We start from the raw sequence: 13,317 nt of genomic DNA, 5'->3' as shown, positions 1-13,317 counted from the left end.
TATCTAAAATAGTTTTTAGTTTGTATCTTGAAATTTTCTTTACTTCTCGAACATTTGAAATACTGTATTGTGTTTGATTGCCATTGTTTCCTTTTCAGGTGGCATTTTTGTTTATTTATTTCATATATTCACTTCAAACTGAATACAATTATCTTATTGTTTAAAACTTATGGATTGTTAGTTTTTTACCAATCTTCTCTATTGAGTTTAATTTGAATAGAATCATTTTCAAATAGTTATAAACATCTACTAGATTTGTTGTTTTTTTCTTTTCATATTTAAAACAGTTTTTATTACCAATCTTAACCTTTTTCTGTACTTTTGGATCATTTGAACTACTATTTCTTCCTCAGATATAATTAATTGCTTTTGATTTCATCTACATCAGTTCATTTCAACTACTCGTTTTCAAAGTTCATCTTTTATCTTCCAGATATTTTGAGGTGGTTTTTTCCTCAATTTTTTCCTACTTTATTGAACTTTTAATCTGAAGGAAACAATTTTTCATACACTTTCTATTTTTAGATTACTGAAATCTTATTTAATCAACTTCTAGTACTTTATTTATGGTTTTTTGCGAAATCCCATATTCATTCACTTCTACATACTTTCTCTATGAGTTTTCACTATTTTTCTATTGGTTCATTTGAACTACTATTTCCATTAAACGTATTATTTTTCTATTCCACCAACAATTTTTGTTTATTCCAAATTTGGTTTGTATCTCTGATTAAATACTTTTTAAACTTTTTTAATATTTAAATATGTACAATATTAATTTTCCACTCGATAAAACAGTTTTTAGTCAAAACAAATCAACCATTAAATTTTCAGGAAGATTAATTGATTAATTTTTAAAATATTTTTTCCTCCAAAGATTTCACAGTAGTTATCAATACGACAATCAATCACTATTATTTTTTAATAGTGTAAAAGAAAACAAAAATTAAAATTCAGTACCTCAGGACCGGTTTAAGCTGAAATTTTTCGAATGTAAACATAAAGCGTTTGTCCATTGTGTATATATTACGAAATAAACATTATTTGCGTGTCCATCCTGTATATTACGACGTATACAGAGTTACTTTTTTTGTACTGTGAATTCTTTTCAAAATGAACGTCGAAAATTTTTTTTAATTAGATGTGTGTTTTACGAATAATTTAGGTTGTATATCATTTGCAACAAATTTGTGCCTTTGTTACCAAAAAATATTGAAAAATGTTGCATATATATAATGTACACATAGGCAAATGAGATATATTTATAAGAAATGGATTATTTTCTCAAAATAAAGTTTATAGTTACTATTTGCTTTTGTAATATCATTTATTTCCTCGAAATCAATGACTAGGGGCTAAATGGGGTTAAAATTTGGGATTAATGAGGTTAAAACATGGAGAATTATGGAATTGGAAGCACTATTGAGACTAAAACATGCAAACAAGACGGAAAGTTATGGAAATGTTGAAAATAGAGATAAAAATGATGCTAAAACATGGAAAATTCAATAAATTGACAATGTAGTTGGAATAGGAGCTATAATAAAGCTGAAACATGGAAAAATGATGAAAATGAAGGCAGTAATGAAACATGGAAAATAGGAGCAAATTTATAAAAAGGAAAATATGACTTGAAATAAAAGAGAATATGAGAAAACATAAGAAACCAAAAATAAGAAGTAGTAAAGAGGATAAAACATGGAAAATGACAAAAATAGTTAGAAACGGATACGAAGATGAAGTTGTAACAAGGAAAATACAAAATCATTGAAATTGGACCAATAATGAGGTTGAAACATAGGAAAAGGCAAAAACTAAAAAAAAAAGAATGTAATGATGAGGCTAAAACATGAAAAGAATCAAATATTGACAAATATGAGGAAATGGTTGACACATAAATGAATCATGAAGCAGTAGCAGAAGAAACAGGAGAAAGTTTCAAATTAATTTGAAATTGAAGCTTATACGAATTAGATCAAGGAATTAGGCTGAAATGTGGAAAAAAATTACAGAATTTGACAAAAACAATTAAAAATGAAAACAATCCTGAAGATAAAACAAGAAAAACAGAAAAAGTACCCAAAAAACAAGGAAATTTGGAACAATAATGAGGCTAAAACATGGAAAGTGGCTATTATTGACAAATATGAATAGTTGAAATATGCAGCAATAATGAAGCTTAAATTTTGAAATTGGAAACAGTAATGAGGCTAAAATATTCAAAACACAAAAAATTGTTGAAACTGATGGAATTGAAATCAGTAATGATGCTGAAACATGAAAGAAAAGGCAGGAATTGACAAAAATGATTTGAAAATAAAATAAAGTAACAAAAATAAAGAAATTTGAAACAATACATGAAAAATTGAGGAAAACGACGAAATTAACGAAGATGACAGCAATTTTAAGCAATATTTACACTAAAATATAAATAACAGATGAAAAATGAATAAAATCAACATAAATTGAAGAAAATGAATAAAGACGTCTCTTTTTTTTAGAATTAGTAGCCATATATTGATAACCCTGCAAAATAAAATCGTAATTTATCATCATAAAACACAATATAAAAAAAAACTTGAATAGTTTTTAACTTACTTTATTATTTTTCTCAACTACACACATAGAGAAACAGTTTTATTATAATTCAAATAAGTTACATGTGAAATACGCTCTGTAGATGTAATTCCGGTTTGTCTATGCCGAGCTCCTCTGGCGTACTGATACCTAACTCAGTTAAAGTAGGTTTCAATTCTTGTATTATATAAGGATAGATTTCGTTTACTTTGTTACCGCATTTATCTTTTACGGCTTCCAAAATGCGTACGGCGAGAGCTAAATCGTTCACTCTACGGCAAGCTTTTAAAGCAGCTTCGAGTATCTTGGGTTCGGGTACTAAATCGTGTCCCCATAGATCGTTGATACCTCTTCTGATCTCCCAACCGTCGATATCTTTTCTGTTGAAGAAATTCTCGTATCGGCTGTCGAATTGTTCATCGGTTTCTGTACTGTGACTGGACATTAACCTGAATATTAAGAGTTTTAGTATTGGGAATTAATTGGTTATCGTATTATTACCTAGTTGAGGTTGCTATGTTTGGTTTTGACGCCGCGAGCGCAGTTCTGAAGATACATTGTGCACGTAGGGCGGTAGTTTTGAACATTTTTGTTAATTTAAACTTTAAATATCGTGTATTACGTAAAACTGAAATGATGTGAGATAATTCTAACCTCTTGAGTACTTCAAATTACTTCTTCTTTTTTAGTCTGTTGTATTGTGGAAATATAACCAATAGATAAATAGAAATTATTTCCAATAAGTCTTAGTTGGTTAGTGGAAATAAGTAGTACTTAACTTTTTCCGTGTTCTCGTTTGCAAAATTACAAATTTTTCTATTGTGAAAATATTTTTGAACCTCTGTATATTGTGATCTATCTATGCGATAACTTGTCAATTTCTTTTTTGTATTTTAAATTGGAAAAAAATAACTAAACGGTAAAGAATTGGATGATTGAGAAAACAAAATAAAATAATTAAGATACAAAAAGAAGCTATAAAATTGTTAATTTTCCAAATAAAATTTCCATTATGACAACAGTACAATTTCAATCATCTATTAGTGAGATTTTGTAAGAAGACATGGGAAATAAAACAAATTTTACGAGAATTAGTACATAATACAGTGGTGATTATAAATATATGTGAAAATAATTATGGTAACACATTTGATAAATAAAAACTCAACAACTATTTTCATATCTTTATTTTTAAGAAAAACCTATTTAGTTTTAGATATTTTTCTCTTTTTCTTTTTCGGTGGTTCTTTATCTTCTATTTGATCATCACCTTGTTTCTCTTCTTCCAATTTATCATCATTTTGTTCTGTTTCTTCTATATCTTTCGTCGTTTCCGATCTCGGTATAACATCGGAAAACTTCTTAAGTTTAGCCACGAAGAATCCATCCATATTATGTGTATGAGGATAGAATCTTTTGGTTAATTTCATAGTGGGATGAAATCTATGGTGTCTGTAGTTAACGAAACCGTCAGTTCCGAAATCTAAACCGGTTTCTACTAGTTTGACATTACGTTTTTTTAACGCGAAATCGATCACCCATTCGTTTTCTTCTGGTAATATCGAACAAGTCGAATAGACTATGCAACCGCCAGTGGGAGATTTGGCGCTGACGCAATCTATGGCGGAGAGTAGTAATTGTCTTTGAAGATTGTAACATCTTTGGATGTCAATTTCGTCTTTACTAGTTTTTACACTTTGATCTTTTGCTACTACTCCCGTACCTAAACAAATATTTTATATAGTTTGTTCGCTTTTTTTTGGGGTTTTTCGAAATTTTGAAAATAAAATATAAAAGGTTTGTTAATCAAATAAAAAACAAATAAGTTGTTTTTTTAGATTTTTCTCGTGAATTTCTGAATAAATAATTTCAAAGAACATTAAAAAGAAATGCTTAATTTTTTTCAAATTATACAAAAAAATTAAAAACCAAAGTTTTTTTGTACGGGTACAATTTTGAAAATATAGGTAGTTATTTTTCTAAAATAGAAACAAAATCAAACGGAAAAAATTGATTCAAATTAGTATAAAAAATTAGCAATCAAAGAAAAATGTTTTCTTTTCCCATTTTCACGTAAATTATGTGAAAAAGTGATTCGTTTTTGTATGGAAAACAGGTTTTTTAATTCCACTTCGAAATTTTAAAAAATCTCAATCTATTTTTGTATAAAAAAAACAACCAAAGAAAAACATTTTTTATGACTTAATTGGATATTTTGTTGGGTGAAACCAAATTTGAAACGAATAAACATAGATTTTGAGATTCCACTATGAACTTTTCGAAAAATATCAATTGATTTCTGTTAAAGAGTAATCAACAACCAAGAAAAACCATTTTTTGTGTAATTTTCTTCGGATATATTGAAAAAAATCGATTTATTTTGGTCTATAAACAAATTTAAAACCAACAAAAGATTTTTACATCCATCCCACTTTGTACTTTTTAAGAAAAATCGATTCATTTTTACACTCAATAATCAATTATGAGGAAAAACAGCTTTTTGAATAATTTTCCCAGGAAATGAATAATTTTCTAGAGAAATTTTGAAAAAAAGCGATTCATTTTGATCTAAAAACAAAGTTGAAACCAGAAATCCGATCTTTACATCCTACGGTTTACTTTTTGAGAAAATTTAATCCAATTTTGTGAAAAAGTAATCTACAACATCTACTTACAATCAAAAGTGAAGGAAAACCATTTTTTAAATAATTTTCCTTGGAAATTTCGAAAAAAATCTATTCTTTTTTGCCTATAAATCAATTTTCAAAAAAATCGACCTTTTTTTCATAGAATACCATCAATAATATAAAAAGATAGCATATTTTCATAAAATCGGGTAAAAACTAATAATAAATTCACTCACCTGTACAAGGAGCATCCAAAAGTACCCTATCGAATCCCTTAATGTAATGTGGATATTGTCTACCATCTAAACAAGTTATTACTGAATTAACAACCCCCATTCGATGAAAATTACCTACTACTGCTTTTATCCTGTCTTTATTGATATCATTAGCAAATAAAACCCCTGTATTCTTCATCAGCGCCGCTATATGTGAAGCTTTACCCCCAGGAGCTGAAGACATATCCAGAATTCTTTCATTTTCTTCAGGAGCCAATGCCATAACCGGCAACATACTGGAAGCTCCTTGAAGTATATAGTGTCCTGCTAAATATTCCGGTGTGGCCCCCATGGGAACTTGGGATGAATAAACTACTATACCAACTTTACTCCATTTTCCAATCGGATCTAAATTTACCCCTCGACTGATTAAAGCTTGAGCTAAATCTCTTCTCCTAGTTTTGAGGGTGTTAGTTCTTATAGTTAGAGGTCTCTGTACTTCACTGGCTTCCAAATATTCCAAAAGTTCAGATAAAGAAAAAACTTGCATCAGTTTTTCCATTAAAAAGTCATTATAGCTGTAATAAGTGCATAAATCATTCTTGAGGATATCCATGTATTCAGATCTTGAGTGTTTTCCATCCCTCAAGGTTTTAAAATCGCTAAGAACAGCGATAATTTCTCTAATCCTCTGTTGGACGTCTTGTAAACTTTTTATTCCATCTTCAGTATCTTTCGAAGGGAAAATGAATTTTTCTTGGTTAGAGATATTCATTTGCATTTCTTCCTCTGCTAATTTATCATCTTCGGCTTGTTGTTTTCTTAATTTTTTGCTCTGTTTTTCGATTGGGAGTAAATCTTCGTCATCTTCGGAGTTAGCGGAAAAATCGTCTGAATCGTCATCAGAAAGTGAACTTAATTTTTGAACTTTAATTTTGTCTTTACCATCTTCTTCGATATCATCTTCTGTGGAACTTTCACTTACATCCTATATAAGAATTGTATGAAACAAAATAATTGAAGAAAAAACATTGTACTTACTTCATTTTCATCAACTGAGAGTTTTCTTTTCTTTTTAGGCTTTAACCAAAGACTATTTTCATCTGAAAACCCTGATGTACTCGGTTTTAATACATCGGATTCTTCAGATGACTCTCGAGTTCCGTTTTTATCAATTTTCGTCTCTTCTTTCACTTTTTGTTTGTCTTTGATCTTTTTTTGTCTCTTTTTTGCTCGTATCTTTTGACGGTGACTCAACTTCTTATCGTTAATATCGTTTTTATCTGAAAAATTAATTTTAATGTAACAGTGAATTTATAAAAACGCGATTTTTCACCTAAAAATATCGGTTCTTTTTGTTTCTTGGCTTTTCTACCTGGTCCCTTTTTAATAACATCACCTTCTTTATTAAATCTCGCTTTCCTACCCATTTTTTATATAAAACAAAATTATAATTATTCTTCTAAAACTTCCATGCGGGATATTTTTATTAGGTTATGTATGTTTATCATACAGAAACGTCAAGTAAATCTTCTTATTTGATAAATAGGTAACCTTTAAGTTATGCAGTACTTATATATAAATTAGATTTATCATTTAATTAAAAATAATAACTTACTTCAATTTCAAAGTTTCTCTTTTTTATGTAAAAAAACTAATACTAAGGAAAAAATTAATATATTATTGGTTGCATATATTAAAAAAATATGTTTTTTCTAATTCATAAATTTAATCATTAAAAAAGAAGAATTTAATTCCTTCCAATTCCTCGTAATGATTTGAAAAATGTGGGCGAGGACTAGACCAACGTGGGTGGATGCGAAAATGAAAAAACTTATTATATCTCCCACGATTTTAAAATTCAGAGCGGTTGAATTGAGCATTGCGCGTCGTTACAAAACCTTACGGCACAAGCGCGAAACTCCCGATTCGTGACCGCCGCCTTACGTGGAATCGATCGGGCCCTAGATGGCGTTGTAGTCGGGGGCAGATCGCAGGGTTGCTGCTTGTAAGGGTTTCAGATCGTCTTAAATAGATATTCGGCTAGAGAATGGAGAAACCCTGGTGGGAGAGCAATGGAAAAACAAAGACTGATTCAGTTTAGTGATTTTGTGTTAGTGAATTGGGCTTGGGCCGGCAAAGAGACGGCCGAAGACAAGAAATGCCGTGATGGCAAGAGAGGTAAGCTACCCTTATTTTTTACATCCCCATCCTATATACCATATTAATTTTCTTTTAAATTTATTTGTTTATATAAAGTTATCTTAATATTGAGTTCTGTTATAACGTATTATAAATCAATTGCTGAAAGAAATGTAAGCCGTGTTGCCACTGTGTGTGATTTAGAAGGGATTTATGGATTTTTCGTTTTTCGGGATATTTTTTGAATGGGCGATTCTCGTGTACTGGACTACGCCCCTTTCTTATTAGAATTTCATTTTTCATCTACTTTTATAGCTTATTTATTTATCTATAAACTTAATTTTGTACAATTTCATTATAAACCAACTGTCAAATTGGGGTTAGTTGTTGATAATCATAGTAATAGGGAAAATACAATTAATCGTTAAAAATTTATTTAAAACACATAAAATTATACAGTTTTTCACCAAAATTTTCATATATGAATGTACAATTTTCAATTTCTATAAATTCTTAAAACAAACTCAACTAAACAATACAAATATACGAAATATTAAATATGCAATTTTTTCAATCTAATATATAAACATATTAATGTTATAACTTACTTAAATTCATAAGGATTTTGTTTTTTTTTTCAATTTATTGTAATATAAATGAATAACACGTGTTATAACCCCACTTGTCTGTCATTTGTATCGAAATAAAAAACTCTGAAATGATTTAAATCCAACTGTGACGTTCAACCGCCGTTCACCGACTGATTTACAAACCATAGATGAATGTTCTATTTAAAATTCCGTAAATTTCATTCTAAATTCGTTAACGCGGCAACGCCGGCGCCTTGCCTTTTGAACGAAGGTACGGTATCGGGAATAGGTTGTGGAGTAGGTCAGGTCGGTTCGAGATGTGGTGGCGCGCCGTGGGTTCCTGTGTGCTGTGAAGACGGCAGGATCAGAATGGGTGTGTTGCAGGAGAATTTAATGTCCAAGGTAGCGAATTAAACTCATTATAGGGGGTCTGATCGAGTTTTAAAAATATAGAAAATTTATGATTGTTGTTATTAAAATTGATTTCTCATTTTGTCAGATGATTTTGGCAACGGTCAAGAGTCATTGCCCTTTCGACGAACTTTTTCGATAAAAATTCAATTTGATACGGATATTTTGATAAATTCATTAATATCCTAAATAAAAAAAAAACATTTTAATTTTATTTTTTTAAAATTAAATAGCGATACATAGATAACTAAATAAATTTCTCAATTATAGTTTTGTTTATACGATGACTCATATATCTAATATATACTTACAGTTACATTTACATTGTTGCCGGATCTTGTAATATAATGAAATATAATTAGTATAATATCTTTTGTAAAATATTTTTCGTAATAATAACGACCATAAGTTCGTTTTCACATTTATTTATATAAATTAGTCATTTTTGGATACATCTCTGAACACAGTTAGATTTTGAATAATCCGATGGCTTCAAATCGTGTAATACTGGTGGCTGTTGAAATCCACTTGTTGCTTTCGTACAGGCGTTGATGTTTTGGTTGCAGGAATCGCGTGGAAAGAGGCCGTTCAAGCTATGGGACGGACGACGTAACGTGCGTAAGGGGTTGGTGGTCGGGAGCCTCGAGGAATTAATTCTTCGCGGAAGGGATAAATTAGGTTTGTCGATAGGTGAACCCGTCAGATTGGTACTAGAAAGTGACGGGACTCAAGTCGAAGACGCCGAATATTTCAGAACATTACCTGCCAATACCATCCTTCTGTTATTACGACCCGGAGAAAGATGGCTGCCTGCGGGAGTAGACGTCATCAGGGCAGGTTGGTGAAATTATTGCATTTAAATAAAAATAGTATAGTGAGTAAATGATCGGTTTATAAATTTAAATAAAAAATTTTGGCAACTACCTTTTTTTATTTTATTTTATTTATTTATTTGAAAATTCTATATTTACTACTACACCTGGTATAATATAAATAAAAAACCTGTTCTCGTTGTAACTGGACAGTGTTGCCAAGATACTATGAGAGTTTGAGTCACCATTCTACGAAACCAGTTTTAGTTACAAAAAAAATTAAAAAATTATGTTAATATACGAACTCAACTTGACCAATTTTATTAATAAATCCAACCATGAACCCCCAAATCAATGGTACAATATAAATTGACGTACGTTATCGTTATATTCAAATATTGTTGTGACACGTCAAAATATTCTGAAAAAGCGTTAAATTTAGTGATATATTTTTCTTCTTTTTTAAAGAAAAAAACTTTACAGTCACAATTACGCGAAATCAATTTTTATTTTAATAAAAAACATAAATATGCAAATTTCCATTTTAACATATAAAAATGGATATAGATAACCTTCAAAATCATTTAACTACACATGATATGAGATGTTCAGCTACGGTACCGACATACGTAGCTTTAGTTACGGTCACATCAACTGTCAATATCAACTAACCAACAAAAAGTGTGATTAATGAACTTATCTTACATTCTGTATATATGGTTAGGTTAGGTTATAATCACGTAATCGAAATCAATTAGAAAGTGTTGTGTAATTTCATAATATTATGAAAATACTTTAAATGTAGTAAATTTCAATGAATCGATATCTAAAATTAAAAATAGATAATCTCAAAAACCAGTTAACTACTCGTGATATGAGGTTTATAGATACTGCATCGAGATACGGAGCTTTAGGTACGGTCAAATCAACTGTCAATTCCGGTTTAAATGAACTATGATTGTTGAAAAAAGATAAAAGAGGAGAAAAATAAAACGATGGAAAAAATGGTTGTATACAAGAAATTATAAGGAACAATTTCGTCGAATACACAGTCTAGTATTACAATGTCTATGGTTGATACTAGTTTCTTCTTTTTTAGAAAAAAAGCCGCGATACTTGTAGGAAATAAATTTTTATCTTAAAATAAAATTAATGTGGTGACGTAACTATAAAAAGTTTACGTCTTCTTATTTATAATTTGAGAATGTCAATTTTATGATTCGTGAAATTAAATAATTGAAAGTTGATGAGTTGATTATATGGTAAAAGATTCAAAAATAATACTGCATGTTAACGTTATAATTTAACAGTGTTGCCAAAATAGTATGAGAATCCGTTAAACGCCGAAATTTAGTTGATATTCTTCAGAAATTAGTTAATAAAATAAATTTTATTAACTAAAGGTAAAAAAAACAACGAATCTGATGTACCATATTATAAAAAAGTAATTCTTGTATAGATCTAATTAATTTTAGTTTACTTTAGACAAATACTATACGAAGTACATCAAGATAGTTGTATTAAATCTATTTTTCATTTTTTTTTCGTCTAATTTTGAAAAATTTGAATAACACAGAGGTCGACATAAATCACGCAACGCTCTCGAAAAATCGGCATTAAGGGTGTGTGGGCAGGTATCCATGCGGGACGTCTCGTGGGTCCGTACTTTTATGAGGGTCACGTGCCGGGCTAAAGTTATCTCAAGTTATCTCGATCCAATACTCGCTAACATCCGTCATTTAATGCAGGATTGAGTTTCGAAACATTACGCGTTATGTGTATGAGAGTACCTTGAAGTAATTTTGGAGAATGGATTCGTTGAATGGTCCGCGCGATCATGTGATCTGACACCCTGTGATATCTTCCCGTGGGGCCTTTTTAAGGACCGCGTTTGTGCAAGAGGCCACGTAACCTTCCCGATCTACGAACTACATTTGAAACTCTTCGCGGACATCTTGACATGCGTATCCGTTAATGCATTGATCAAGATGGGCATCAATTTGAACACTTACAGTAACCATTTTACAAATTTCTTTTGTAATATCGTTTGATTTTGATCTCTTAATGCAAATTTGTTGCCCTATGCAGACCTCTGTTTTTTTTTTCGGTATTTGGTTGACTACTTGTGTACCATTTTCTTATTACAGAACGTTTTTAATGAATTTTGAAGAGTTTGTATTAATTTCTTGTGTAAATAAAGAAGAATAAATTTTTTGATGGATACTTTTTGTTAGTAGCAATATCCGCCATCCCAAAGATAGTGTGCGAAACCATCCACGCGTTAGACCTGCACGATGAGACCCCCTCCTGGAAGATTATGGATAATAAGGGGCGGGTTACCGTCGTTCTGCATTGGGACCAGCGTTCGGGTCCTTCCCGAGCTTCGTCGGAAGCTCCGTCTCCGGCTCCCGGTAAGTTTTCACCTAGCAAACGACCCTCGTTGTCCATTCAAACGGTACCGGGAGTTAAAAAAGAGACCTCCATCAACGACGTGTACGTATCCGCTCCCGCCCAACCCCAACCGCGATACGCCAGCCCTCAGATCACTGTGATAAACCACGATGACGTCAAACCGGTTCACAGGTTATCGAAACAAGGTAGTTCCTTGGAGAGCGGTACCATTCATATACATACGCCGGAATGCGCCCATCACGCTCACATGCCGCGAGCCGGAAGTCCTCAAAGTAATGGTACTATCGAGTGCGATTTCCATTGCTGCGCGTTACACGAAGAAGGTCGTAAAATCGCGGTGCACAAGTCCGTGGCGACGTCTCCCATTCAAGATACGCAACAGACCTCCCCACAACCCCCGTCGAGACACGTGCGTTTTTTAGACGTTGAAGGTGGCGGTCGGAGCGGGCAGTCCGAACACGAGAGTTCCGAAAGCGAAACCGAGAACACCGTGATGGAGGACGAGGCCGTCACCTCTGAAAAATTCCTGCTGTTGATAGACCAATTGAGCGTCGATCAGAAACGACATTTGACTATCAAAGATATCGGAATCATCTTGGAAAGACTCAGTTCGAAGATATTGGACGTGGAAAGATTAGATAGAGAGAGCGAAAGCGAAGACTGTTACAATTGGACGATAAAAGCGACCATAAGAGGCGAAGTACTTAGAGAATTGGGAGTCATTTATAACGGTAACTATTACGCCATTTCGGAACATCCAGGGTACAAGGAAGAGAACGAAGGCGTTATAGAAGAAGCTGAAGAGGAGGAAGAGGAGGAGGATCGGCTGTGAATCGTTTAGCTAATGACTGCCATTATTTGTCAAAAAGCACAAAAATGCAGACTCTATATATATATATATATATATATATATATATATATATATATATATATATATATATATATATATATATATATATAGTAATAAATTTGCAGATATGCCGCATATTACACATATCCGATGTGACATGTTCGTATCTGTAACTACAGACTTAGTAGAAATACAAACAAACAAAAAAATATGAAAATTAAAATAAAAATTTGAAAAAAAAACAAATGGTGATGACGCATCGCGACGCGTGTTGTGTTTCAACCAGAACTGATAGACAATCGCAACGAGACGATTCAATTTGTCATTGAATTTATTAGTACATTTGAAGTAATAATTTTTTAAAATTAAATTCACAATTGACGTATCATCGGATAATTTTTAACGTTTTATTATTTGAACAAAAAAAGCCTCAAAAATACGTTTTTTATTTTAATCCGCCCTGTATAATTATTTGAAAAAGAGGATATAAAAAATCGAATTCGCCTTGATAAAATTTTCTGTACCTTTTTATTCGCCCTGTATAATTGTTGAAAGAAAACAAAATGCACTCGAAAATATTTTTCTTCCAATTTCCATCCACCCTATATTATATCAACGACAAAAAATACGCGGATAGTCGATATATTTCAATTTTGGGTCGCCCTGTATAAATATTGAAAG

At 31.4% G+C, this 13,317-nt stretch overlaps 3 protein-coding genes across 6 annotated transcripts; 1 reads left to right on the top strand and 2 right to left on the bottom strand.

The window, feature by feature from the left end:
• Positions 1–2,583: 2,583 nt before the first annotated feature.
• LOC130900987 (cytochrome c oxidase subunit 5A, mitochondrial) lies at positions 2,584–3,263 on the bottom strand. The gene is made up of 2 exons (XM_057812021.1): positions 3,079–3,263; positions 2,584–3,026 (listed from the first exon to the last, which is right to left on the bottom strand). Exons 1-2 carry the CDS (start codon positions 3,162–3,164, stop codon positions 2,657–2,659), a joined length of 456 nt encoding a protein of 151 aa, XP_057668004.1. The 5' UTR covers positions 3,165–3,263; the 3' UTR covers positions 2,584–2,656.
• A 486-nt stretch (positions 3,264–3,749) lies between these two features.
• LOC130900986 (probable 28S rRNA (cytosine-C(5))-methyltransferase) lies at positions 3,750–6,945 on the bottom strand. The gene is made up of 4 exons (XM_057812020.1): positions 6,756–6,945; positions 6,461–6,702; positions 5,441–6,407; positions 3,750–4,300 (listed from the first exon to the last, which is right to left on the bottom strand). The coding sequence occupies exons 1-4, from the start codon at positions 6,847–6,849 to the stop codon at positions 3,780–3,782; spliced, it is 1,824 nt and encodes a 607-aa protein (XP_057668003.1). The 5' UTR covers positions 6,850–6,945; the 3' UTR covers positions 3,750–3,779.
• Positions 6,946–7,399: 454 nt separating this feature from the next.
• On the top strand, positions 7,400–12,766 carry LOC130901550 (uncharacterized). Of its 4 annotated transcripts, none has more exons than XM_057813018.1 (3): positions 7,400–7,600; positions 9,129–9,399; positions 11,612–12,766. In XM_057813018.1, the coding sequence occupies exons 1-3, from the start codon at positions 7,589–7,591 to the stop codon at positions 12,616–12,618; spliced, it is 1,290 nt and encodes a 429-aa protein (XP_057669001.1). In that variant the 5' UTR covers positions 7,400–7,588; the 3' UTR covers positions 12,619–12,766. The 4 variants fall into 4 exon arrangements, with proteins under 4 accessions (XP_057669001.1, XP_057669000.1, XP_057668998.1 ...); XM_057813017.1 differs by having other exon boundaries at positions 11,609–12,766; XM_057813015.1 differs by lacking the exon at positions 7,400–7,600 and adding an exon at positions 8,461–8,553.
• The last annotated feature ends 551 nt before the right edge of the window (positions 12,767–13,317 follow it).

This window comes from Diorhabda carinulata, chromosome X (genome assembly GCF_026250575.1).
Source record: "Diorhabda carinulata isolate Delta chromosome X, icDioCari1.1, whole genome shotgun sequence".
NCBI classification, from domain to species: Eukaryota; Metazoa; Arthropoda; class Insecta; order Coleoptera; family Chrysomelidae; genus Diorhabda; species Diorhabda carinulata.
The sequence above is the reverse complement of the archived record's forward strand: the minus strand, read 5'-3'. Positions and strand labels throughout refer to the sequence as shown.